General features: G+C 39.1%; 1 protein-coding gene across 1 annotated transcript in view; it reads right to left on the reverse strand.

The window, feature by feature from the left end:
- The window catches only part of SPOCK3 (SPARC (osteonectin), cwcv and kazal like domains proteoglycan 3), a 473026-nt gene that overhangs the window by 67154 nt on the left and 379849 nt on the right, over positions 1-26023 (reverse strand). The window contains exon 5 of the mRNA XM_082253008.1: positions 17934-18048. Coding sequence (XP_082109134.1) covers positions 17934-18048 — 115 coding nt within the window. The remainder of the gene's footprint in view (positions 1-17933; positions 18049-26023) is intronic.

Here is a 26023-nt window from a genome sequence, read left to right on the forward strand (position 1 = left end):
CATGTTGGATGGTTTTCTGGCAATACTCTCATTGCACTGCACTTAGTCTTCCAACCTCCAAAGAGGTTCAGTGGTTCAGTACATAATAAGTGCTGGGACATCCTGATTCTATGTTACCCTTCTTTCTAGAAGTTGATGCATTTGAAACTAGAGTAGGGGCTCTCATGTCTCCACTTCATACCTCTGAGAGCTCTATGCATACTTGTGGCTACTTTTCTAGAAAATTGTCCCCAACAGAATGCAATTACGAAATTAGGGACAGAAATTTATTAGCCATCATTTTAGCTCTTAAGGAATGGAGGCATCTCCTCGAGGATACTTACGTGCCGGTCCTCATTTTGACTGACCATAAGAATCTCACATTTTTGTCCACGGCTAAACGCTTATCTCCTAGAAGGGCTCGGCTGGCCCTTTTTCTGTCAAGCTTCAATTACATAGTATCATTTTTACCTGGTATGAAGAATATAAGGGCAGATGCACTATCACGACAATTTTTCTCCTCTACCAAAATAGAGTCTATTCCTCCTGACCGCATTTTGGCCACTATTCGCACTAGTCTCACATTGGGTGAGAGCATTCTGGCCACTCAGATCCATTCTCCACCTGAAACCTCATGACCGCTGCTTTGTCTCCAAGAATCTCCACACTGCTTTGCTCCAGACCTACCATCCTCCTAAAGCAGCTGGCACCCAGGGAAAAAGCAACTCATATGTTCTATGTCTCAGTGGGGCTGGTGGCCTAGTCTCCCCACTGATGTAACTGCCTTTGTAGCCGCTTTTTCCATGTGTGCCCAAAAAAAATGTCTCGACTCCTTCCAGTGGGCCTCCTACAACCCATACCTAGTAGACAGAGGCATTGGACCCATTTGTGTATTGATTTTATTGTGGATTTACTTAACTCCCAGGGCAACACAGTTATTCTCATGGTGGTTGACTGGTTTTCGAAAATGTCCCATTGAATTCCACTAAAGAAGTAGCCTGGCATCAATTTTCGCCTGGGAGGTGTTTCAGTTACATGGGTTAACTAATGTTATCAGCTCAGACAGGTTTGTGTCCAGGTTTTGACGAGTCTTTTTTGCACAGTTGGAAGTTCAGCTTTCGTTCTCCTCTGCATATCACCTGCAGTCCAATGGGGCCGCAGAATGTGTTAACCAAGTCTTGCAGCAGTTCCTACATTGCTATATTTCAGATCACCATAACAACTGGTCAGACCTGTTAACTTGGGTGAAGTTTGCTCACAATAGTGCCATCAATGCTGCCTCCTGATTATCTCAGTTTATAGCGAACGATGGGTTCCAGCAATCCATGTTGCCTGTTTTATCCATTCCACAAGGAATTCCTGCATTATTTATAACATCTTTGGGAACGCTCTTCCACTTGGGTGCAGGTTCAAGAATCCTTGCAATGTTACAGAGAGAGGTACAAACTCCATGCTGTCCATTGATGCCTACCTGCCCCCTCCTACTAAGTTGGGGAGAGGGTCTGTGTGTCTTCCTGTATCTCTGACTCGGTGTTCCCTCACTAAAACTGGCGCCTTGTTATATTGGGCCTTTCCGCATACTCCGTTAGGTTAATCCAGTGGCCTAAGATTTAGATCTTCCTTCCAACATGCATATTTCCAATGAATTCTATGTTTTCTCATTAAACCTTTTGTGTGTAACCGCTATACCACCAAGGTACCACGCCACCTCTCTTGGTTCATGTTGACAACAATGAGGAATATGATATACAATCTATCATTGACCCCTTTAGGTTTCGTGGATGCATACAATATCTAGTTCACTGGAGGGGTTACAATCCAGAGGAATGTTCTTGGGTCTTAACCTCAGACGTACATGCTGCTGCCCTCCTCCGTGCTTTCCATTTCCATTTTCCCCTCAAGCCTGGAGCCCCACGAGGGAAAGGGGTAATTGAGGGGGGTGTACTGTCAGGGCTGGGCTCCTGCTAATTAATGACCAGCTCTTTTATTTAAGTGCTCAGAAGCTTCTTAGCGGTTGGTTAATTACCAGCCACTCATTGTTGCCAGTGCCACAGTGACTCACCTGGTTACCATTAACCTGCCTCATTAGTCCAGTCTACAGCCAGCTCCTTTTTGCTATTTAAGCAATTCAGCGCATTTCCTCTTTGCCTTTGCTTGGTCTATGATCTCTAGGTGCATTCCTTCCTATGCTCCTGTGTATGACTTGGCCTGGCTGACTTCCCTTCCGATTTCGGTTCCTGATTTTTGCTCTTGATTCTGCTGACTTCTGGTTTCCTGACCCTGGTTTGTCTAAATACCCGCTCTGGCATCCAAACCCTGTCTTCTGTTGTTTTACAACATTCTGGAACTGTTATTTTTGCCATTTCATTAAAAGTGTGATTTAAAGCGGAGTTCCACCCGAAAGCAGAACTTCCGCTTATATGCTTCCTCCCCCCTCTGGTGCCACATTTGACACCTTTCAGGGGGGTTTTTGACAGGTACCCTTCCCCACTTTCGGGAGACAGCGCTGAGGCCCTGTCCCTTAGATGTTTGGCCCCCCTCCTTCTTCCTCCGCCGCCAGGCCAATTAGAAAGCCCAGTGCGCTTTGCGCATGCGCAGTAGGGAAACAGCTGTGAAGTCGAAATGCTTCACTGCCGGTTTTCCTTACCCTGAATGGTGGCAGCAGCACCCAAGAGCCAAAACTAAAATCGGCTTCGGGTGCCGACATCGCGGGAACCTTGGTCAGGTAAGTTCTAATATGTAGAGTCAGCAGCTACAGTATTTGTAGCTGCTGACTTTTAACTTTTTTCCTGGGGGACGGAACTCCTCTTTAAACTTCACTTTCTGTCTCTGTCTGGTTTATGGTTCCTGACACAGGTATTATCCTATCAGCCATATAGGCTTTTTATACTAACCCCTCTGCCCAAATGTTGTCTCAACCATTTCCTATAATGAATGGCACAAGGCCAATTTGTCCTCTCTCCCTAATCATATTTACTGAAAATATGGACACCATTGTTGGAAGCATAAGTTGCAACTCATAGATTAAATGCAAATTATAACTTGTCAACTTAGCTTATTTGAAAACAACATATTACTAAAAGTCAATGAACCAGCTCTTTCTCTACCTGGAATTGAGAAAACCTGTTGTCTTTTCCAACTATAAAATTAAACTCAAGACACTCCTTTAGCTGTTAGGCTCCATGTACACGGGACGTTGTTAAAAGTCCCTTTGAATGCTGGAATTTTTAGGACGTTTGAAACGTCCGTTCAGTCGCGTTTGTACACGCGTTTAGCGGGCGTTTAGCAGCGTTTGCGTCTAGAAGCGTTCCTAGAGGTCATAAAAATTATTCCCCTTTAAAATGGAAAAACGCGAATGCTAAACGCGGGTCATCGCGTTCAGACGCGTTCGGACGCGTTCAGACGCGTTCGGACGCGTTTGTGCGTTTGAAACGCCGGGAAACACACGTTCGAACGCAAATAATTGCGTTCTTAAAACAGTCCCTGAACGCAACTGCCTGCAAATGACTGTAAACGACCTGGTGTACATGGACAGATAAGATAAAATGTAGATGGGTTCAGGGGCTTCTGAAAAAAACGCCCAACTGCTCCTAAACTGCCATTTCCAGCGTCCCGTGTACATGGAGCCTTAGAAAAAATTAGCCCAAAAGTCCTGTTAGGCAACTTTAGAGCTATGTCATGAGAGGTATGTACTTCTAAAAGGACACAAGAAAAAAAAAAAAAAAACAGATCTTAAGAGAGAGTTAAGATAAAGAGTGATGTGTAAGAAGATGCCTATGAAATCTTTGAACAATGTATGTATTCACACAGCAGTGTCTGGATCACCCCCATTCTTATTGGGTTTAGCCAGAAATAGCAGTAAAGGTACTGAGGTGATATTTTATGAGTCACCATCTAAAGGGTAAGGATTACAGATTAGGTGTTGTATCCTGAAAGTTTAATATAAAGTAGAATTTAAATTATATGACGTTTTCACTAACTACTCTGAAGAATGCACACATTAATGGGCTGCACCGAAGAAGATAAGCTGCCCTTTGAAAGAAGCTTTAACTCTGTTTTCCTTCAACCCTGGTATTATGCATACCACACTTGAACACATTCAGTCTTTTCAAAGTCAGTCTAAAGAAAAGGTTTTCAGCCAAAACCTTACAAATGGGTTTTGTTAAAGTTTAGTCATGCTCACAGTTCTTATATTTGTATTGTAGTCATGGAGATTATATTTGGTTGTAACAAATTAAATCAGTTTTCATAAAGAATGCATTATTGGTTACATAGATCACTATCTATAAGGCATCCCATTTTAATATAAAACATGCAGAGTAAGAAAAATAATTCAAATCAGCCCATGAGACAAAGTTAGCTATTGAGTTGTATTAGTTGAGAATTTATTTTTTTGGCTTTGTTCCACATCAGTACTTTATGGTCTTATTATAAACCATTTTCAAACTTTTATCCCCTATTTTTAAAGGGTCAGTTCTACTAAAATTGGTATTTTAATTATGGGTTAACACTATTGGTCTGGATATTTTTAAAATGTACTATAAGGCAAAAATCATCTTCCATAAGAAGATTTCATTTTTTCACTAATTGTAGCCAGCAGCTGAAGTATTTAAGACGACTCTTTATGCTTCTGAGCCATTTTACTACTATGTTGTGAAAAATCTGAATAATATATGGTGATCGGATCTCCTACTTTTCAGGTTTATTCTTAACACACACAGCAGAATGAATCAGCAGTGGAAAACATTACATCCCTGTCATATCCCATATGAATTAGTGTTTAGAGAAAATTAAAAATCATACTTAAAAAATAAGTTCACCTTTAAAAAAATAATAAATTCACATAGTTTTGCAAGCAAAAAGATGTACATTTATTTATTATTTTTTTTTTAAATTGGGAGCTTGCAAAGCATTGCACCCATGATCAGCAGGTCATGTTTACAATGCAGGACTCCTGCAGAATGACAGTGTATTTGTCTGCTCCTACCAACAGGCAGTTAAACAATCACAAGAAGCATTAATGAACTACCTAGAGTGCTCAACAGCGTCCTGGTAGTTTACTGAAAACTACAAGCCGACATACCGGGCCTGTTGTCACAGACAACTTGGAGGGGGTGTGGGGGCAGCTGCACCAGTAACATGTTACATGTTACACCATGAATATGGGTGTAACATGTTATAAAAGGTAAACTTATCCTTTAAAAATCCTAGTATACAAACAAATGGCTATAGAAACTCTCAATATTATAGTAGATCAAAATCCTATTACTAAATTATCATTTAAACTTTTCCATAATAATGTTAATTGAAAACTTTTTTAAATTATAAAAATGTTATTAAAATAATGCCTGGTGTTAACGTACACACATAATCCCAATCAGTCTTCCAGGATTTACAGGATTCCTAGGACCTCCACTACCATCATGACTTCTACAATTCCCAAAGCTCACATCAGCCTACGTTGACCTGTGTCAGCATGCGCTAATTATACTGGTCGTGTCCTCTGACCAGAAGGGTATTTGTGTCTTATAGCCAGCTTCCTGAAAACATAACAGCCAGTTGCCTGTTCATTGCTGACCTACTGTATATTGACCTGACCACTGTCCTACTTGATGCTCACCAAGACCCCTGCCTGGACCTGACTATTCTCTTCATGCTGTCTGTAAAGACCTCTGCCCATATCTAACTGTTCTCCTGCCCCAAGGCCTTGTGAACAATCTCAGCATAGAAGCTCTCTTGTCCCACCCTCCCCTTGGTGGGACGATCCTGATGGCCATGACATGTTCCCAGTTTGCAGCAAACAACCGGCAGCCACAAGGGTCTTTGTGCCATCATCCCTTCTGAGGTGCTCTGGTGAAGACCAACTGTCACTAAAACCCACAAACTACAGGTAAACCTATGTCACTTGCCAGGGTGCATCATAAAAATTAGACACAGCCATGCACCCACCTACTGGAGGTAGTTCTCTATTTGATAAATTCTGCAACTAGATTTCTGAACTCAAGACTTCTATAGAAAATTAGTTAGAGAATCCCATTTAATTCTTTGCCCGGTCAATCTGTATCCTTTGCCAGTCCTGTTGCTGCTTATGCTTCAGTTCAATGTGCCACACCTACACTATGCCCAAGGTACAACTTTTGAATTGTTTTTTGGGAGATTGCAACCAGTTCAGGGTCTTTCACAGTGTTTTTCTTTTCCGCTTTTCTCTACCGCCATTATCTCTCTTCTTCAAGGGGAGCCTCAAACCTGGATTTTTCATCTCATAGAAAAGAGAACTGACATTTTTGACAGCATCTCCTCCCAGTTTGAGGCACTGACCAAACTTTACAATAATCCTTGATGAGTTGTCACTGCAGAGTATGCTTTAGGTAACCTTCTTTAGGGCTGAAACCTATGGAAGAGTACATTTCTGACTTTTAAAGTATAGTTGCTCAAAGGAATGATGCTGCTCTCAAGCAACAGTTCTACCCTGGCCTCTAAAAAACAAATAAAGAATGAACTAGTTTGAGTTGGAGTTCCAGATACTGTACATTTAATGGGCTAACTCGACTAGCCAACCAGATCCACCATCATTTCAGTGGGGAGAAACAGGAGAAGGTGGGAATTTGCAGTTCCTCCGGATTTACATACTTTCCTCCAGCAGAGGTGAAAATGACTCCAGAATCCATGTGATGTATTGATGATCCCAAACCGAACAGCTAGGCCTCCCCCAATGAACCTTAACCCTGGTGAGCTCCCATGGTACTTATATAAGCCAACCTTTGCTTCTCCCTTTAGAATTGTCCCATTAGGCCAAACAGTAAGGAAGCCACCAAAACTCTAATTTCACCTTGATTATATTTGCTTTATTTACTCACATGTCACTACATTTGCTTTTGCAGAATCCTAAAAAAAATGCTGAAATTCAAGCAATTATTGACTTGGGTGAATGTGTATTCTTCATGGATGTGCCCTATGCCCTTCACTTAGGCATGCCTCTCAGCCTCAAGACTCGTGCTCTAGCTGTTGGACTAACTAATGGTTTCACCATTAAAATTGGTTTATTACACAAGAAACCAATCCTCTACTGCCAACTTTTTTTCCCGGGCCACCAGACATATCTCAGCTTTGTTATAATACATTCACTCTGAGTACCCTGGTTGCAGGTCCATAATCCCAACGTAATTGGTCATTGGGAGAAGTCACTTTCCATTCAGTTGACTACCGCAAAGGGGGTTTTTCACTGTCAGAGCGGTAAGGATGTGCAACTTCTTTTTTCAATCGGTGGTGTCAACGGTAGGTATAGGTAGTTTCAAAAAACTCTTTGAAGGGCATATGGAAAATAATTTTTGACATGAACACACACACACACACAGGTTAATTTGGATGGACTGGTGTTTTTATTCAACCTTACCAACTATGTACCTATGTATGTAACTATATGTAAACAAATTAAAGTGAAGGGGAAAAGTAGAGCTCTATTTAGGAAATCAGAGGGTGTAAGGAGGTAGAAAAAAAGAGAATTAAACAAAAAATTAATTACAGGGCCACATCACAGAATGTGTCTGGATTATTTTTTGGATAATAAGGATATTCTTTAGTATCACTTTAACGTTTTAGGAGAACATTCTGATCTCAAATACAGAGACAAAATTCTGAGAAAAAGCTGCACAATATGGGATGTTAGAGGAAAATCTATCTAGTCATAAATGCGCTTGTTAATCACAAAGCATGGACATTATTTGAACTAACTGGATGTGTTGATTATCAGCTCGATTGCTTTCAACTCAAAGGAACTGTCATACTCTATCAGCCGTGTGCTTCTTCTTAGCTCCATGCCAGTGACTCAACAATGAGTGTATTAAGTCCTATAACTGCATCACCATTCTATAGTGCTTGATAGATTTCTGAAACAGAGACTGATTGCTGTGTCATGATGACATCAGCAGTTCTTCACTCTGAAAGTAATCTGTCTGCAGTTTGCACCTAAAGAAAGAAAATAACAAATGGATCATCTTTTTATTGTGCCTGGGCCACGGCTTCAAATAAATTCATGAAAACCCACCAGGGAATAGTCAATATATCTTTTTATTTTTCAAGTTTGACAGTTGCTGCAAAACTATTTTTTTTTCCATTTGTATATTTTTCCACCTGAGTTGAAAGTTTAATCAATATTGGTGAATTATTTACATTATCCCAGCAGGGAGTTTTATTTTATTCTAGGATAAGCAGAATAAGACAGTAGAGTGTACTGTTGTACAGGGTTCTACTTGTCATGCTGAAAAATGAAAATACAATGTGAGTGTCATTAACTATCAAGATGTTGAAATAAAAAAATAAAAAAATCAAAGATGGTCAAGATATTCTCAAAATATATGTCTACTTTACGTTCATCTGCGCCAAGTTTAGTTTTTTTCTGAAATACAGTATTGCCAAGCTGCCCACACAAACCTTTTTTTTACAAAATGGACCTGTCTCAAAGACACATTAGCAGATAAATCTGATGTATGAACAGATGAAGCACATCATTAAGCACAATACACTTTGTTTATAGCTATACAGTTTCATCCACACTTTACAGTACATGGCATAATATATGTCCATGAGTAGTCCTAGGGTGGTGGAGTTGCAGTGGTGGAACATGGGGGCCACTATCTATATGATATTATCGGATGTGTCCACTATGTAGTGTATCTTTATTACAGTTATTGTTTTGTGCAATCTCCATGTGTTGTTGGTAGGGTATTGAGCATGAGGCATAATGGATGCAGCCTGATCACCGTGGTATATTTCTGTGTCCTGGGCTCTGTTTGTTTGGAGTCAGCTGTTCATACGTTTGTTGGCCCTCATGTTAATGATAGTTGTGGCCCCTGCACATGTGTGCACATTGTTGAGCGCATGCGCAAGTTATTTCCTACAGCGCGGGTGCACATGGTGGACTGTGATTGGTGCTTAATGCCTGGGCACTGGTTGGCCGGGCAGATGCTGGCGGAGGTTACCCTCAGGTTACCATCAGAGGAGGTGTCTCTTGTCTTTACAAGCTAGGCACTGTTGGGGGCTCCCCTGTAGCGGCGCACACTGTATTGTCTTTTGGGAACTGTTTAGTTTTAATTGGCTGGTTTGCTTCATGGGCACAACAATTACGTCATACCTTTGGCGCCAAAAACAGACATAAAACTGGACACATCCCATTGGCTAATTTACTGATGGTGGAGGACTATCGCTGGTTGTTATCTGGTAAGACTTTTTTTTATCTGTTTTAAAACTGATTATTTTATAACATACTACTTTATTATAATGGCTAATAATATTTGCCTCTTGGTGCTTTTTCTGATATTCTTATGTTGGCAGATGGAGGTGATGCTTCTACCTCAAAATTTTATCTACTTCATTGTTTGATTTTTTTTTTATAAAGTTGGAGCTTATCCTATACAGCCACGGGTACATATTTTCATTCTGGGGATCATTTACATTTGTTGTTTGTATCCATGGTACTTATTTATACTTTGTTTAATGGTCCCTTAGGTTAACTCAGTGCTATATGGAGGATTGTTTTATTCTTAACATCTGGCTATAGTTTTTTCATGACTTTTTGCACCACTTTTTTCATGTTATTCTGCAGTCAAGTAGGAGGGCAATGGTCTGGAGGTTTTATTTTATTTTATTTTGTTCTGTTTTATTTTACTATACTTGTGCTGGTTTAAAAATAAACCAACTGTATAATATGTCTCCTTTGACCTTACATAGGGCTGCTATGCTACTGCCTATGCCATGAGATATATACTACTCTTCTGCATCATTTGTTGACATCCATTTTGTACCGTTGTCATTCCGCCATCATTGTTGGGGCTCTTAGGGTATTATGTAAGTTAATGCAGTGACACAGTTTTTTGCCCATCTTTACCATACAAATATATTGAACCATGTATTTTTTCTGTCACATGGGATACATTTCTTTGCTGCCAAGCTATCAGGGTCCTGATGAAGTGATTAAATGTGAAACGCATTGACCTCTTGGAGCAATTAGCACAGATATATTGATTATTGCATCACATGGTGAACATTATCTAATGAGAGCATTTTCTTTGTTTTATGAATGTAGAAAATGTTTTATATATAAATATTTTAATAAACATTGATATTTTATTATACATTGAATGTGTACCATAAAAGTCTGACATTTCTTTTTTCTTTTTCCTACATTTACATGTGCAAAACAACTGCCATAATCCAAACAGCTGTAAACCTCTCTAAGAATCCCTAACAATGATTACTGACCATTTACTGAAAAATACTATATAGTCTATACTGGACTGATAGATCACTTCAGAAAATTAAACTGATATCTGAACAGACAAGTAAAGCTGAGAACAACATATCTGATTTACAGATAAATACTAATTTTTTTCAAAGAAGGAGGAAGTTGCAGTCATTTTAAAGTAGAGCCAAGAGAGACAAGATAAACAAAGTAAAAAAAAAACAAACAGCCTATTAAAAGATAAAATAACAAAACCAGCTTTTCTGCAATATTCATCCTAAATTCTGCCACTAATTGCTACTGGACTGAAAGCTAGCATCATTCATCCTACTTCCTCTGAGGCCAGGTCAACCTGGACCCATCCATGCCTGCCACTGGACAGTAAAAGATGAAGAAGCACAGTGATGAGTTCATCTCTCGGTTACTCTGCCTTTTCTTCACATTCACGTGATTTTTGTCAGCACACAAACTGATTGGCACTTTGTGCTGCTTTGTCCCCCCGTATAGCTCTGCTATACATGGACCCTCCCTGCGCCTAAACCCTCACCATGTTTCCATGGCTCTATGCTCCCATTGGCAGACTTCCGGACCAGCATGACAAGTGTCTCCAGGTAAAGGTGAGAGAGATCAGCGAACGGACTCTCCCCTTTTTTACTTTTTACTGACCTTGAAGCGATGTGCAAAACTCTGGATCCTGATGTCACTGTCATTAGAGAGTAGGATCTTTTAAACGCCTGATGTCTCATAAAAGAGACTTGTCACCAAAAAATGCATCACATAAGTGACATGTTGTACACTATGCGATGATAAAAAAGTTTAGTAAATAAAAAAAATTTAAAAAGTGCAAAAATATTAAAGTTACACCCAAGCACTTAAAATCCCCCTTCACCAAAACTTTTGAAGGTCCTTCTACCCCCACCTCTCATACACAAACGTATGAAGATAAATGCAGGCGTTGAGTGCACCTATGCCCAAAAACGTAAATTGCGCTACACCTTACATATCGTTGCCAAAGTGAGAGCAAAAATTCTAGGCCCATTATTCATCTTTAACTCTAAATTGATGAACTTTAGGGGCTTTTACAGCGTCAACTAAAGAAAATATAGGTTATTAAAGTTTCACGGGCACGCACAATTTTAGGGTTTGACATGTTGGGTATCCATTTATTAGGCGCAACCTCTACTTTTATATTTTACCAAAAATTGGGTACTTTTTTGTATTTGTGTGCCCTAAAATCAACTTTAGAAATGTTTCATTTCCTATGACATAAAACATTGTAACAACCAATTTTATTTTCTAAGATGTCTGCTTTCAGAAAATATATAATATTTGGGGGTTTTATGTAATCTTAAGGCCTAAAATGATTTTTTAAACATGTGCAAGAAATACAAAAACTGCTGCAAAAGGGTTAATAATGTATGTAATAATGTATTAATGGTTACAGAGCTACATTGATTTGTATCCTTTATATCTGCCTAGAGTTCCATTTTAATACTTACAATATAGGCAAACATGACAGTCCAAACATGTAGTGTCTGCAAAAGTCATGCATTAATCTACTAGCATGTAAGAAAAAAAAATAACAATTGACTAAAACAGGCCACAAAAATTGAAATCTGATCTCCTTTAGTGTAAATCATCATTGACTCCTTTCAGTGAAGAACTACCTACCATAAGTCTCAATATGGTAATCAAAGTTTTCTTTTCCTGAGGTTGGACTTTGAACCATGAACATTATATAGTTGTGCCTCTCCTAAGACTGGAGAAGCCAGACAACCACTCCTGTGTAGCGCTTCACAAATAAGCACCAGAAGACATCAGAAAACACTCCAAAGCCTACAGACGTGAACATGCTTGGCAATGCCCCTGTAAGGGAACAGGACACCTGAGCTTATAAAGGTAATGCTGCATCAATTGTGTGGACTCTGAAAGGAGGGCTGTAGTGCAGGAGGACCCAGGAGAAGTAGCCATAAAAGCTATTAAACTTAGAAAGTACATCAGAAAAGGTCTGAACAATGGGAATCTGAAGTGTATCAACAGACTAAGCCAGTGAAGGCTCTATGTGGACAGACCCAAGCTGCCTGGCTGAAAGAGTGCTTGACACTAGACAGGGAAGCTGACAATGATACAATAAAATGATACAATAAAAAAAATGCAGATTTCACATAGAAGACAAAAAAATCTTCACTAGCATGTATTTTAAGTGCATGTTTCTCTTCTGCAGTTATGTGAATTTTACTTCGAACAAATGTTTGCATGCATCTATGTATCTCTAGCTATCAGAGAGTAATTTTTGGTGTACTTACACTTACACTAAGATAAGAGGATTAGCACCACTATGTTATTATTATTATTATAGAGGGTTTATATAGCGCCAACAGTTTACACAGCGCTTGTTGTTGAACAACAGGCAACAGAGGCATATATAACGTTCAAATATTGTTTTACCTTGCTCACAAATACTTAAAAGGACCTTAAGCCCCGTACACACGTACCGATCGTCGCCGAACGATCGGCCGTCTTTTGTCCAGGGCTGTCGGTGTCTGTTGAAAAGTGCAAAAGACTGCACAAGAATTTTGTCCGCCGACTATAGCCGACTGCAGAAGTGATGTCATGTAATGGTTAACTTTCCCTGTGTTTTTCCTTTTCTGAGCATGCCCAGTCTTGCAAATCTGCGGTCTGTCGGCCGAAATCTGTACTGACTGGCGAACAATCGGCCGCTCTGGTGTCGGCATACAAAAATTTTAATGCTTGCATGACAGATTCTTTTCGGCCGAATGTGCGCTGTCGGCTGTCGGAGGCATCATACTAACAAGCCTACAATCGGCAGATCGGTCATCGGCCGAAGCTTTTCGGCCGATGATCGGTACGTGTGTACGGGGCTTTAGTCCTTCAGGGTCACTTTTGTTCGATAGTGTAAGAGAAGCTTACATATATTTACCTTTCTGGCATAATTTGTGTTGAAAAACTGTCTCTTTCTCTGCTCCCCAGCTGCGGGGCTTATACACTTCTACACTACACTTCCAGTTATGCAGAAAACTTGCTCCCCTCCTGCCTCTGTGGTTTCTCCTGCTGGTTCATATGTCACTACTGTATGCTCGAACTGGTGGAAGGAACCAAATAGTGTGGTGGAGGTTGGAAGTATTTGACACATCTGAACAATCTAATAAATGCAGTGGCTGGGGAGCAGGGTAGCAGTTGCTACTTGACAGTGTTCTTTGCTTAACAAAGCACTGCTGCTTAAACATTGTTTTTTTCTAAAACCATATCACCCGTCCTTTACTATAAATGAATAGCGATAGACAAACTGTCACAAAATATCAAATTAGACTATAGCTGCTTTTAAAGAAAAAGATACAATGGAAAGCATTATGATTTCTGTTCGTAATTACTTCAGTCAACAAAGTACGCACAAATTGATGTCATAGGGAGCTAATTGCATGAATTCATATTACAGTTCACCTGCACCTTACATGAAAACATTAATGAATGAGTTAAACACGCATAATCGAATCAAGGTGAGGGATCACCATGGCTGACACAATAATTTCTGCTTTGGGCCTCTTTGTGTGTTGCTATCTAATTTACAGTTATGTCTCTCAGGGTTTATTTCTTGTGAGGAGTAAAAAATATGGTCATCTAGTCAGTCTTACTGCAGAACACCATCTGTAACACAAGTAAAACATAATATAGCATCGTTCTATCTGGCCCCTCCAGCCATCCTTTTAAACTCAGGGATAAAACTGTCAGAAACTGATGAGATCCAGAAAATACCCTTTTTTTATTATTTTTTTTTAACTGTTATTTACCTAAAGTGCACATATAGCCTAAACTTTTTTGGTTATAGATAGAATAGGGAAGGGTAAAACTCCCTGCTGGGTTTTTTTTTTTTTTTTTGTTCTCTGCATACCATTGGAGAGATTTCCCTTCATTTTCTGTCAAACAGGAAGTTAGATGAAATCTCCAAAATAGATGGGAATTAATCTCTTTGATAGTTGCACCCAGAACAGAAATCCAATTGGAAGATTTCCCCTTACCTCTTTTTCTGCAAACAACTCTAAAATTTTGGATTTCCTCTCAATTTCCTTCTAGATGACTATGGTCACCAGTACAAATGAACATGTAAATATATTCAACAAGAGCACAAACAGAAATAAAAACTTGACAGGGAGCCTAAGGCTTCTTTCACACGGTCCGCCTCCGCAGGCGGATCCGTGTTGCTCAGCGGGGATCGATCCGCGATCCCCGCTGAGCCGGGCGGATGACAGCTCCGTCTCCGCTTGCAGAGCGGAGAGGGAGGTGTCTCGGCACCCGCTGCCCTCTATGGGGGATCGGAGGAGAGCGGACCGCTTGTCCGCTCTCATCAGATCCGCTCCGCTCCGATTACTGAACGGATGGAAAAATAGGGTTTCCATCCGTCCAGATTTCAGCACAGGATCGGATGCAGATGGCAGCGGGTGTCAGCGGAGGTGACCTCCGCTGACACTCGCTGCCCCATAGAGCTGCATGGAGGATACGATCAGATCCGCCTAAAAAACTGACAGGCGGATCTGATCGGACCGCCCGTGTGAAAGAGCCCTAACTCCTCCCCACTGCATCCAAAAAAACAAAGTTTTGTCTAGAGTTGAACTTTTTTTTTTTTTTTTTGAGAATGATAGATGTTTATGTCTTTTTCATAATCCAGTTTTTATATACAGTCTTTTTCAACTTTAACTTTTTATTAAACATATTAAGAAAGAAAAAAAGGAATACAACAGTCTGTAAGTACACTATGGCAGACATCATTTACAGAAACAGACAGAGCAAGATATCAACAAGTCAAAATAACATGAATAATATGAAGGATATGCACACGACCCATGCTATCGAACAGAATGAGCGTGTGTGGGAGCAAGTTCTTCAGTTAGTATTAAGTGGAGTCCAGTACCCCATATCGGCACACACTGTGACTAGACTCCAATTCTTCACTACCTTATAAACCGTCAAGTACTATCCTAAGTTAGTGACCATTAAAGGGTAACTCCACTTTTGTAGGGAAAAAAATCAACAAATAAAGAAAAAAACAATATAGCGTATACTACTGCGACACAAATCATATTGTAATTGAATGTTATTAAAAATGACCTTTCCTTTTCAATCTGCAGCTGTTGTAATTTACTGAAAATGCAATGCAATATGTCTACATGGAGCTGTTCTGTACACAGAATGTAGTCTGACCACTACCCAAAAACATAATTTCCTGCTTGTGTGATTGGCTCACCAATTTTCCCAGAAGTCTGCCTAAGATACAAGTCAGATTTCTGGCATCCCCTGCAACAAAAATGTAATTTTTGTTTGGTGAGATACTCCCAATAGGAACACGTCTAAAGGGATGCAGCAGCTTTCCTCATTTGAGCCCTGCAGCTGCCACAGCTGATAGATAATTATGAAACCACTCTTATTAGACTCACTCAGCACAGAGGAACAAACAATGATTTCTTCAGAATAACAAAAGGTAGCAATCTGCAACAAGGTTTGTTATGATCCTTGTAATGCACCGAGATCACGCAGAAGGGAATGTGTTTTTCACAACAAAAGTGTAGTTACACTTTAACCACTTTACCCCCAGCCCTATTTCGAACACTTTTTGTTTACAAGTTAAAATCAGTATTTTTTCCTAGAAAACTGCTTAGAACCCCCAAACATTATATATATTTTTTTAGCAAAGACTCTGGAGAATAAAATGTCGGTCATTGCAAAATTTTTTTTCACGCGGTATTTGCGCAGCGGTCTTTAAAACGCCATTTTTTTGTAAAAAATTTGAAAAATCACATTTCACTGCATTTAAAAAACACTAAACAGTAAAGTTAGCCCATTTTTTTTGTATATTGTGAAAGATGATGTCACGCCAAGTAAATAGATACCCAACATGTTACGGTTTAAAATTGCACCCCCCCGTGGGATGGCGACAAACTACAGTCAATAGAGATCTCAATCTGCGACGCTTTAAATTTATTTAACGGTTACCAGTTTAGAGTTAGAGTGTAGCTCTTTTTTTTTAATTATTGCTCACGCTCTGGTGATCGCGGCGATACCTCACATGTGTGGTTTGAACAGCGATTTCATTCACGGCTCGACTTGCGTATACGTTTTTTTTGTGCGCGAGCTAACGGTGACGGGGGCGGCTAAATGTTTTTTTTTTTTTTCCTATTTATTTTTTCTTTTTTTTAACTGATGCTACTATCTAATAGGGGAATATTATTACCCAAATCCAGGCAAAACAAATCAGTGGAACGCCATTTACAGTGATGTGACTGCCCCAACCCTGGAACTAGCATCAATTTTGCCAGGTTATGGCCATACTTTATCTATTAATGAGATGGATGCAGTTGTTATACACAGTACTGAAATATTTATAGTTAGAAGGAAATCCTGATTATGTTAGTATAAAGAATAGGGAATATATAGGAGTTTTAACATAAAATTTTTGTATTCGGGGCACTAGTGTCCTAAAGAAAAACACAAAAAAACAAAAAAAACAAAGAATAACCAGGGTGCATGCAAGCTTATCCTAGAGTAGTTCAAACAACACAGGCCACCTGTCGTAAAATCCTCCCCATGGACTGCAATGTCTTTTTTCAGTCCCCTATTCTCTCCAATTGGAGAGAACGGCTACTTTTGATCTGGCAATAGATAGGCATTTAAAAAAGAAAGGCCTTTACCAGTGCCGCATCCTAATACAATATATACTAACAAAAAATTGCAAGACACAGTCCTGCTTTGATTGACTTTAGTGGCACTAACATGAGACAGACTAGATCTAATGATAAAATGTATCTTTTATTTAAACATATAAAAATCACAATGCATGCCCAAGGGGGCAACTATTTAAAATGTGTATCAAACTTAAGTGATATTGTAGGGGATATCACTGAGAACACCTATACATTTGTAGAAATTGATTGAGATATTGACTTAATTCCTGGTCAGACAATATCACTTAAGTTTGATACGCATTTTAAATAGTCGCCCCTTTGGGCATGTATTGTAATTTTTATATGTTTAAATAAAATATACATTTTTATCATTAGATCTAGTTTGTCTCAAGCTAGTGCCACTAAAGTCCATCATAGCAGGGCTGTGTCTTACAATTTTTTGTTAGTATATTTGACCAAAAACATGTACTGTGGAACTGAACTGACAGTGTATGCAGTGTACACATTGTATTTTTGATTTTTAAAGCTACTACATAGAGGAACGATAGATAGGGATGCGCTTGTTGCACAGAGATTTTCCAAGTGTGAGAGCTTCCCTGTATGATGGTGTAAGCCTCTGAGTGCCTGAGACACTGATTGATGCTCCTAAGAAGCCAAGGAATAGCCCAGGAGTTTGCTCAGAATCAACATGTGCTTTTATTTCACCTCATTCCCAACAGCAAGGCTAGGAGCACATGAGCTCAGGGATTGTAAACAGTGAAAAAGCATGTGGCTGTATCCGTAAGCTCTTACAACTTATCGATTGTGTTTTTATATTGTATCATCTCAACTCCCTCCAATTGTTTAGTGAACAGTCTTAGCAGGCTCTGCCAGGAGGTCTTCATTTGGCCTCTGGACCTTCAGTTGATTAAGGCTGATGTATATCAAATACTGTATATAGTCATTGATTTGTACTATGCAGTTGTTAATATGTTTGCCAACAGTCCATTTTATTACAATTACTAAAACACATATAATCTTACCTCTTTTTTTATTTTTATTTGCTTTTCTTGATTTGCTTGAAGAACATGGACAATGTCCCTCACATTTCACAGTTATTTGTTTACTCAAGATGCAGGCTTGATATTCTAATTTACACTAAAAAGTAAAATACAAATCAGATAATTAGATTGCAGTAATAGATGAAAGACCAACTAAACCAAACCACATTTCCCATGCAATTTTAAAGCCGGACATAGACAGTTCAAATCTTGGGCGGTTCAGCAGGGATCGTCCGAGATTCCAACCAAGTAGGGGCAGGCTGATTGTATTGATCAGCTTGGGTACAACCAGTCCGTTGGATGTTTCATGTGATTATTGCCAGCGGCTATAGCCACTAGCAATAATAACTGTTTGTTCTCCCAGCCAGGACAGCTCCCCCTCCCTCCATGCCAGGAGAACACAATAGCTCCGCGGGAAGGATTTCAAATCCAATTGCACGATTTTCTTTTGCATCATCTATGTCTAGCTTAAGAAAAGGAAAGATAAATATATTATGGTGCTTTTCAGTGATATGAGCATGGTTCATTGGTAAGACAGAAAGAGCAGAACGCTTGACAGTAGTTTTGGTAAAATTTCACTCATTTTAAAAATATATTTTTTATATTTCATTTCAGACATCATGTTCACAATTTAAGGAGAACCCAATGTTATACATAAAAAAACAAAAAACCCATAGTCCCAACAATAAATATCACAGTTTTAAAAACGAAAAAAAAAAGTTTAAAATCTAAAAACAAAATTCAAATAAAATCAACATTCAGGCCCTTTGGGGTTAATATTCCTAAATGATAATTCCATTCATATTTTGGTCTAAATGAACTACACCTACCCTCCACTTCTTTGCTGCTTTTTGTATTGCTAAAAAATTAAATTCACTTGAATACACCAAATTTTTAACAACACAGGGCCAGACTTGGTTTTATGGAAAAGATTAAATGACAATTACTTGTTTGAGTGGGGAGGTACTGATGAAGGTTTGCAGGAGTTTATAGACCTGTTACAAACTCTGCAATGGAACTTAGCATTTATCACTACCTACAGCAAAAACCTATGGATTGAAGGTATCTCTAACAGAAATTCCTTAACCTTCCTAGCGGTATTCCCGAGTGTGGCTCGGGGTTAAATTTCAGTGCCAAAAGCGTTAACCCCGAGCCACACTTGGGGTACCACCAGAAGCATCGCTGGATCCTGGTAGAGGGGTTACTTACCTTGTCCCCGGGATCCAGCGATGTATGTGGGCAGTGTGCGGCGGCGGATCTTCCTTCCGATGCTCTGTGCCTCGGCTTCCGTCTCCGGTGATGTGACGCTCGCAGGGGGTGGAACCGGCGGCAAATTCAAAAGTAAAACACACCAAACACACTGATACATTGCAAAATAAAATAAATTCACATCAGATTGCCCCCCATTGCCCTTTCCTGCAGTTTTACTGTAGTTTTTATGTATATATATATATATATATGTGTGTATATATACATACTTTAACCTTTTTATAGTCATTTATTATATTATGATTTATGATTTTGTGTTTCAAACTTTATCATACTCGAGATGTTATAAAGAAGAACGCACAGTAAAAAAAAAAAATCATATGTAAATAGTTGGTTTGGGCTGCTCATTCTTAACAATTACATGCAAAATAATGGTACCGCTTCCAGCACCTAAAATCGGAAAGAATCATACCGCCAGGGAGGTTAAAGTATAGAATGAAGTGCTCTAAGAAAGAAGTCTATATACCAAAGTTTCTCAACCTTTTACCAGTCGGGGCACCCTTGAAAAGTATTTTCAGTCTTGACGCACCTCTGTCCAAGGTTCAGTTCACGTTACTGTATGTCACGGAACACGCGGAAAATTGCATTCATGCCTGACACACAGACAAATGCTCTGCTCTTTAGGGGTGCCTATAATTCCTAATGGTACCCCACACATTGGAAAACATGGGGTGCTTTTGGTGTGGCGTAATTTAAAAAAAAAAGGGTCAGGGACTTCTTTCCCTTCATTTCTGTGGGTAGGGAAGCCCATTGAAATGAATAGACTGCCCTACATGCAGGAGGCAGCCATGCAGATGTGAACCAAGGGCTTTTTCACATGTCAAGTTGGAGGGGTGGTAAAACCACATGGTTGAGCTGTTTTTACAACCCCCAACTTCTCCCCCTTTAGCTGCACAGGCACACACACACACGCACATATGAAAATACATGCACACGAACACACACATACATGTGCACACACATACATACACATGTATATATGCACACATACAGACACAGACAGAAACATGTGTACACACACACACACATGTACACACATATACAGACACACATGTACACACACACACGTACACAAATACAGAAACATGTGAACACATATACAGACACACATATACACACACACACATACACAAATACAGACACATGTGCACACACATATATACACACACACACATGTACACACACACACACAAACACACACTAGACATGTGCAGTTTATTTCATACCAAATTGAAATTCTAACAAATTTTCCATTTTCGGAAATTCAGGTGTATCCGAACTTTTGCATTACAATAGTACGGAATTTAAAGTAATCCGAAAAAAAACTGAAAAAAAAACTGGCCGCAATTCGAATTTCAATCAATTTGAATAGCTTTCGAATCAATTTTGAATAATTTTTGAATTCAAAAAGTTTTTGAATTTGAAATGTTTTCAAATTCGAATAGTTTTCGATTTGTTCTCCAATTTTCAAAGAGAATAAAATAGAATAGAAAGTAAAGGAAGAGAAAAGAAAAAATAGAATAGAATAAAAATAGAATAGAATACATAGAAAGAATATAACCATCTTCTGGAATACTAATTTCAAATAGAATAGAATAGAATAAACAAATAGAAAAAGAATAGAATTAAAAAAAACAATTAAATAGAGAAGAATAGAATAGAATATAATAGAATAGAGGTGGTATGCTTGCTTGCATTTAAAGGGTTAAAGCTGAAACAACCAAAACATTTAAAAAAAATGACAGCCTACAACTTTGGAAGGGAATTTGAAGATGAAGAATTCTTGTCCTGTAATATCACCAATGTAATTTATCTTTTGGAATGTGGGTGCAGTCAACAATATGTAGGCAGCACTAAACACATCTTGGAGAAGCTTGTGGATATGTTAGGTATCAAAAAACACATTAAAACCCCTGTAAGAGGGAGGACCACATCCTAAAAAGGAGAGGGGGGGCTCAACAACCGCAGGGGAAGGGACCTGGGCACTTCATGTGCTATCATAAGTGAAACCCAAATAAATAAAAAATGTTAGTGATTCAAAAACTAGTAATAAAGTGGTGAGGAGGTCATTTAACATTTTTTTAGATCAAAAAGAAAGTGAACACATTTATTGTTTAGGAACATTAACCCCAAAGGTCCTGAAAGTTGATTTGATATAAATTGTTATCTATAACAGTAACTGCTTTTAAACTTTTTACATTTTTAATACTGCGTTATTTATTATTAAGACTATTGGTCTGTTGTTATATATGTTTAAAGTTTCACATTTTAATGTTTATAAGAATAATCATGTTTAAGGATAACGTGTCCCCCTTGTTTTATTCTTTCTTTTCCCCCATGTTTTTTTTAACTATTGTGGATTTCTGGATAGGTTTTAGTATTTTATTTATGCCATGATTACTTGTAAGTTGTTTATTAATATTTTTGTGGATAAGTATTTATTTATACATGTTTCTATGCAAACTAGTGGCCTATTAAAGGTTAATGTGTAACAGGATGTGGATCCACATGGGGAAGGGAGGGGTAAAGGGCATTACTATTAAGGAGAGGCTTATGGATTGTCTCCTTCCCTGATGAAGAAGGTTTTCTATCCGTTGAAATGTGTTGAGTTGAGGGAACCTGGTGGTGGAGTTATCGAATGACTAAGAGATTTGCCCTTAGTGAATGTGAGTGGAGCAGGTCCCTCATTTGAAAACAACATTGGGGATGCATCTTAAGTGTTACATCTGATTATTCCTACCACATGTGGGTTCATTTGATTGATTTTTTATAAGGTGGGTGTTATGATTAGATGCACAAGTCGGAGGTTGTATTCTTTATGTCATTATAGAAGCAGTGATGTAATTCCTGTGAAATCCATGCAGCCAGCTAACAGGGCTGACCAGCTGGGGTAAAAATGAAGTGTGCAGAGAAAACATTACCTAGACTGAATGTACTGGGGAAACCTATAAGGAGGCTTAGCTAATGCTGACCATCTGTGTGGGAGATGGATTGTAGTGTGGTAACTTGCAGCTGGAGGACCAGGGGCTATACTCTATAAGCGTGCACTGTATGTTAAACCCCAGTGGAGCAGTCTCCTTTATTGAGGTGATTGGGGGGAAATGGAACACCTAAATTCTAAGGGTAACAATCTATATATGCAAATGACTAAGATATGACTATAGTGAGAGTTCCTCAAAGGGTGTACTGTGCTTTATCTTTTTTGGTAGTTGCTCCTTTCTCTTTTGAAGCTACTACAAAAATAACCAGTGTCAGAGTCTAGAGGTAATGGTGGCATCCTCCCTCCATCATGTTACCCATAGGTGTGCACAGCCTATTGAATTAGGGTGTGCACCCCAAAGCTCAAACACAGAGCACCGGGGGCAGTGGCTAGTGCAAAGCACATGTGAACGAGTCCTTTTTTAAATGATTTTTTAAGTTGTATTAATTTACATTTTTTTTTAGATTTTTATTTATTTTTTAATTTATTTTTTAGTATATATTACATTTTTTTTATTTATTTTTTACATTTTTTAACTGCCTTTTTGGGGGCTTTGGTGAAATATCAGGGTTCTAAACAGACCTTTGTTGTTTTACATCTAAGACTGAGTTGAGAAAGGGACTGACGACAGGATGGAGGCGCAGATGCTAGAACTGATCCCCCTGCAGCTCAGCCAGAGGGTGGGGAAGGAGGAGAAGCTGGCAGCGCTGCAGAAGGAGGAACAGGAGGATCGGTATCTGCAATAAGGCAGTACAGCAGGTCCTCCTGCTCAGCAGGTGCCCGGTCCCCCCTTTTGAACTAATGGGATATGGGCCCAGTACAGGAGGGCAGGCTGTACTGCCTTATCATTGGCCCTGGCACACGGGGGATAAGGGTGTGCCTAGGCACACCCCCTGTGCACGCCTATGATGTGACCTTATTTGGGTCTAGACATTGGCTGCTAGGCCCAAGTAACTGCATCATGGTAGGAAGTGACATGCTCTCTTGTATTTGGCAGCATTGGGCATTTTGCCCAAAATGAACATTGCACTGAAGTATAAAGGGGTGGTGGGGTGGTGGTATTGGTGGTGGTGGAGGGAGCATTACACAGACTCTTTCATTGTGACTGAATAGACAAAGTGGCAGTGTCTCCTTAAGTAGCAAAAAAATATATACTGTAATTATTCAGAGAGCTGCAACTAGCTACATTGTAGCAGTGTTTGCTTACATTTAACACAAGACAAAGATGTTTCTGCTGCTCAGCACTAAAAAAAGCAAGCAATAAAAGCTCTGACACACAAATCAGGACCTGAGCTGTCAAACTGACAGTAGGCAGCTACACGTGTGTACTCAGCAGGAAAGGATTTCAGGACATACTTGGTGCTTAACTGCTCAAATAAACTTGAAATGCTAGACTGCACAGCATGGTCAATGAGAAGTTAAATATATTTTTGTAATAATACATTTTTACTTTTCAAGTCACAGACCTTGACCCACAACAGTAAAAGCATTTAGAGGATAATGACTGTTTTGTAAAATAAAAATACAATAAATGTGATCAGTACACAGGCCACTGTGTAATTTTGAAATGAAAGTAATTACTTTTCCATTGCAATCTGTAGCCTTCTATGATTTTCTGAAATTGCCAAAAAAAATGTTTAAGGCAATGTAAAGCATTTTTATGTACTGTACATTTTCTTTGTTTATCATGTTTAAAGAAAAATAAACAAAACAAACATATCATACTTGCTATTTCTAGAAAGTAGGCGAAACTCTGCCTATGTTTACCAGGCTAACTTTAAAGAATTTCTAAAAGTTGTAATTTATTTTAAAAAAACAACAACAAACATGTTATACTTACATGCTCTGTGCAATGGTTTTGCACAGAGTAGCCACAATTGTTTTATTCTTTGGGTCCCCCGCAGGCGGTCCATGGCTCCTGCCTCCCTGCCAAGTGCACCCAATAGCAAGCCTCTTGCTATGGGGGCACTCAAACAGGCTAAGAGAATTATAATCAGCGCAATCCAAAAACAAAATCTGAAACTATAATAATCCGATGGTCGCTTACATTCAGTGCTTTCACTACACCCAGATGATATCAAATAAATAAAATGTAGCGCCAAAGGTAAATTATCAATCAATAAATACAATAATAAAATAAAATAAATCTATATCACGGATAAATTAGGTGCATAAAGTGACAAACTGCGCAAATTTCATATTCAAAATACATTACATAAAAAAGGTTTAAAAAGTCCACAATTAAATATCAGAAAATAGGTGAAAAAAATCTTCACTCCACACACAGGTGATCCGTGTACTTCTGTGCTCAATAGCAGCTCACCTTAATGTCTGACCCATATATTTCAAAGAGTCAGACAAGCTTTGACAATCAGTAATAACACACAGTCTCCTCCACCTTCCTCCTTTAAGCTCAGTGACGCATTACTTCACCACAGTCTTCCGCTGACAAAGTTACTGTGGTGACCTAACGCGTACGGGGGCGGAGCCTGCACACGGAAGCCGCATCTCAGCTGAGACAGACAGATTTACTGTAGCCAGCATTGCTGTGCACATTCATGTGAGTGCAACCTATATGTATCCTGATTAGATATTAAGTTTACAGAGAGCACTAGAAGTATTCTCCCCCTTTTTTTATATATATACCACTGCATCCTTGAGCTTAAAGGAGGAAAGTGGAGGAAGCTGTGTGTCTTTATTAATAGTTCCAGCTTGTTACTTGTTTGAGATCCTGCATCCCTGAGCTTAAATGAGGAAAGGGGGAGGAGGCTGTGTGTTATTACTGATTGTCAAAGCTAGTCCGACTCATTGAAATATATGGGTCAGACATTAAGGTGAGCTGCTATTGAGCAGAGAAGTACACTGATCACCTGTGTGGAGTGAGCACCAGCACTTTATATTTAATATCCAGCACAGAAGAATTTTTTTCACCTATTTTCTGATATTTAATTGTGAAGTTTTTTATGTAATGTATTTTTGAATATGAAATTTGCTCACTTTGTCACTTTATCCACTCAATCAGGCTGGCTTCTGAGCCGCACTCCTGTAAATGGACATTGTCCATTCACATACAGAGTGCAGCTCGGCCCTTGCCCCCTGCTTTCCGCATTGGTTGTGATTGACAGCAGCAGGAGCCAATGATTAATGCTGCTGTCTGAGCTAAAAGGAGAGAGAGAACCAGGGGAGCCACTGCTCTCATGCACATCCCTGGATCCAGATGAGGCTCAGATAAGTATAGGGGGGGGGAGCTGCACCCAGAAGTTTTTTTTTACCTCAATGCATATAATGCATTACGGTAAAAACCCTTCTGCCTTAAGAACCAATTCAAGTATATTTTCACTTTTGTAGTAAAAAAGTATATCCTTGTTATGTATTCTCATTCCCACAGCATACCTAAAACAATTAAATATATATATATATATATATATATATATATATATATTTTTTTTACCTTTCTTAGTGTTTGTTTGGAGCAGGCTTCTGGGCAGGCTGCAAGCTGCTCTAAACAAATTGCAACAAGAGAAAACTCTGTCTGTCCTCACTGAAAAAATGGGCACACAAGTTCTGTCTCATTACCATAGAACGCAGAATCCTAGCTTCTATATCTTCAACCCTTTGTAAGGACAGGCAGTGTTCAAGTATAGTTTACTTAATGATATCCACCAGCATGGTACAGACAGGGTTACTTATGGTAAATATTACAACTAATCACCAGGAAAAAGTGAAAATTCTTCCTTGCAGTGGAACTGTCCTTGGGCTACAAGGCTAGGTGTTTGTTTAGGTCTAGGAGACTGGAAACAACTGTTTTACTTTCCTTATTCTC

Source organism: Pelophylax lessonae, assembly GCF_965119305.1.
Source record: "Pelophylax lessonae genome assembly, chromosome: 1".
Classification (NCBI taxonomy): Eukaryota; Metazoa; Chordata; class Amphibia; order Anura; family Ranidae; genus Pelophylax; species Pelophylax lessonae.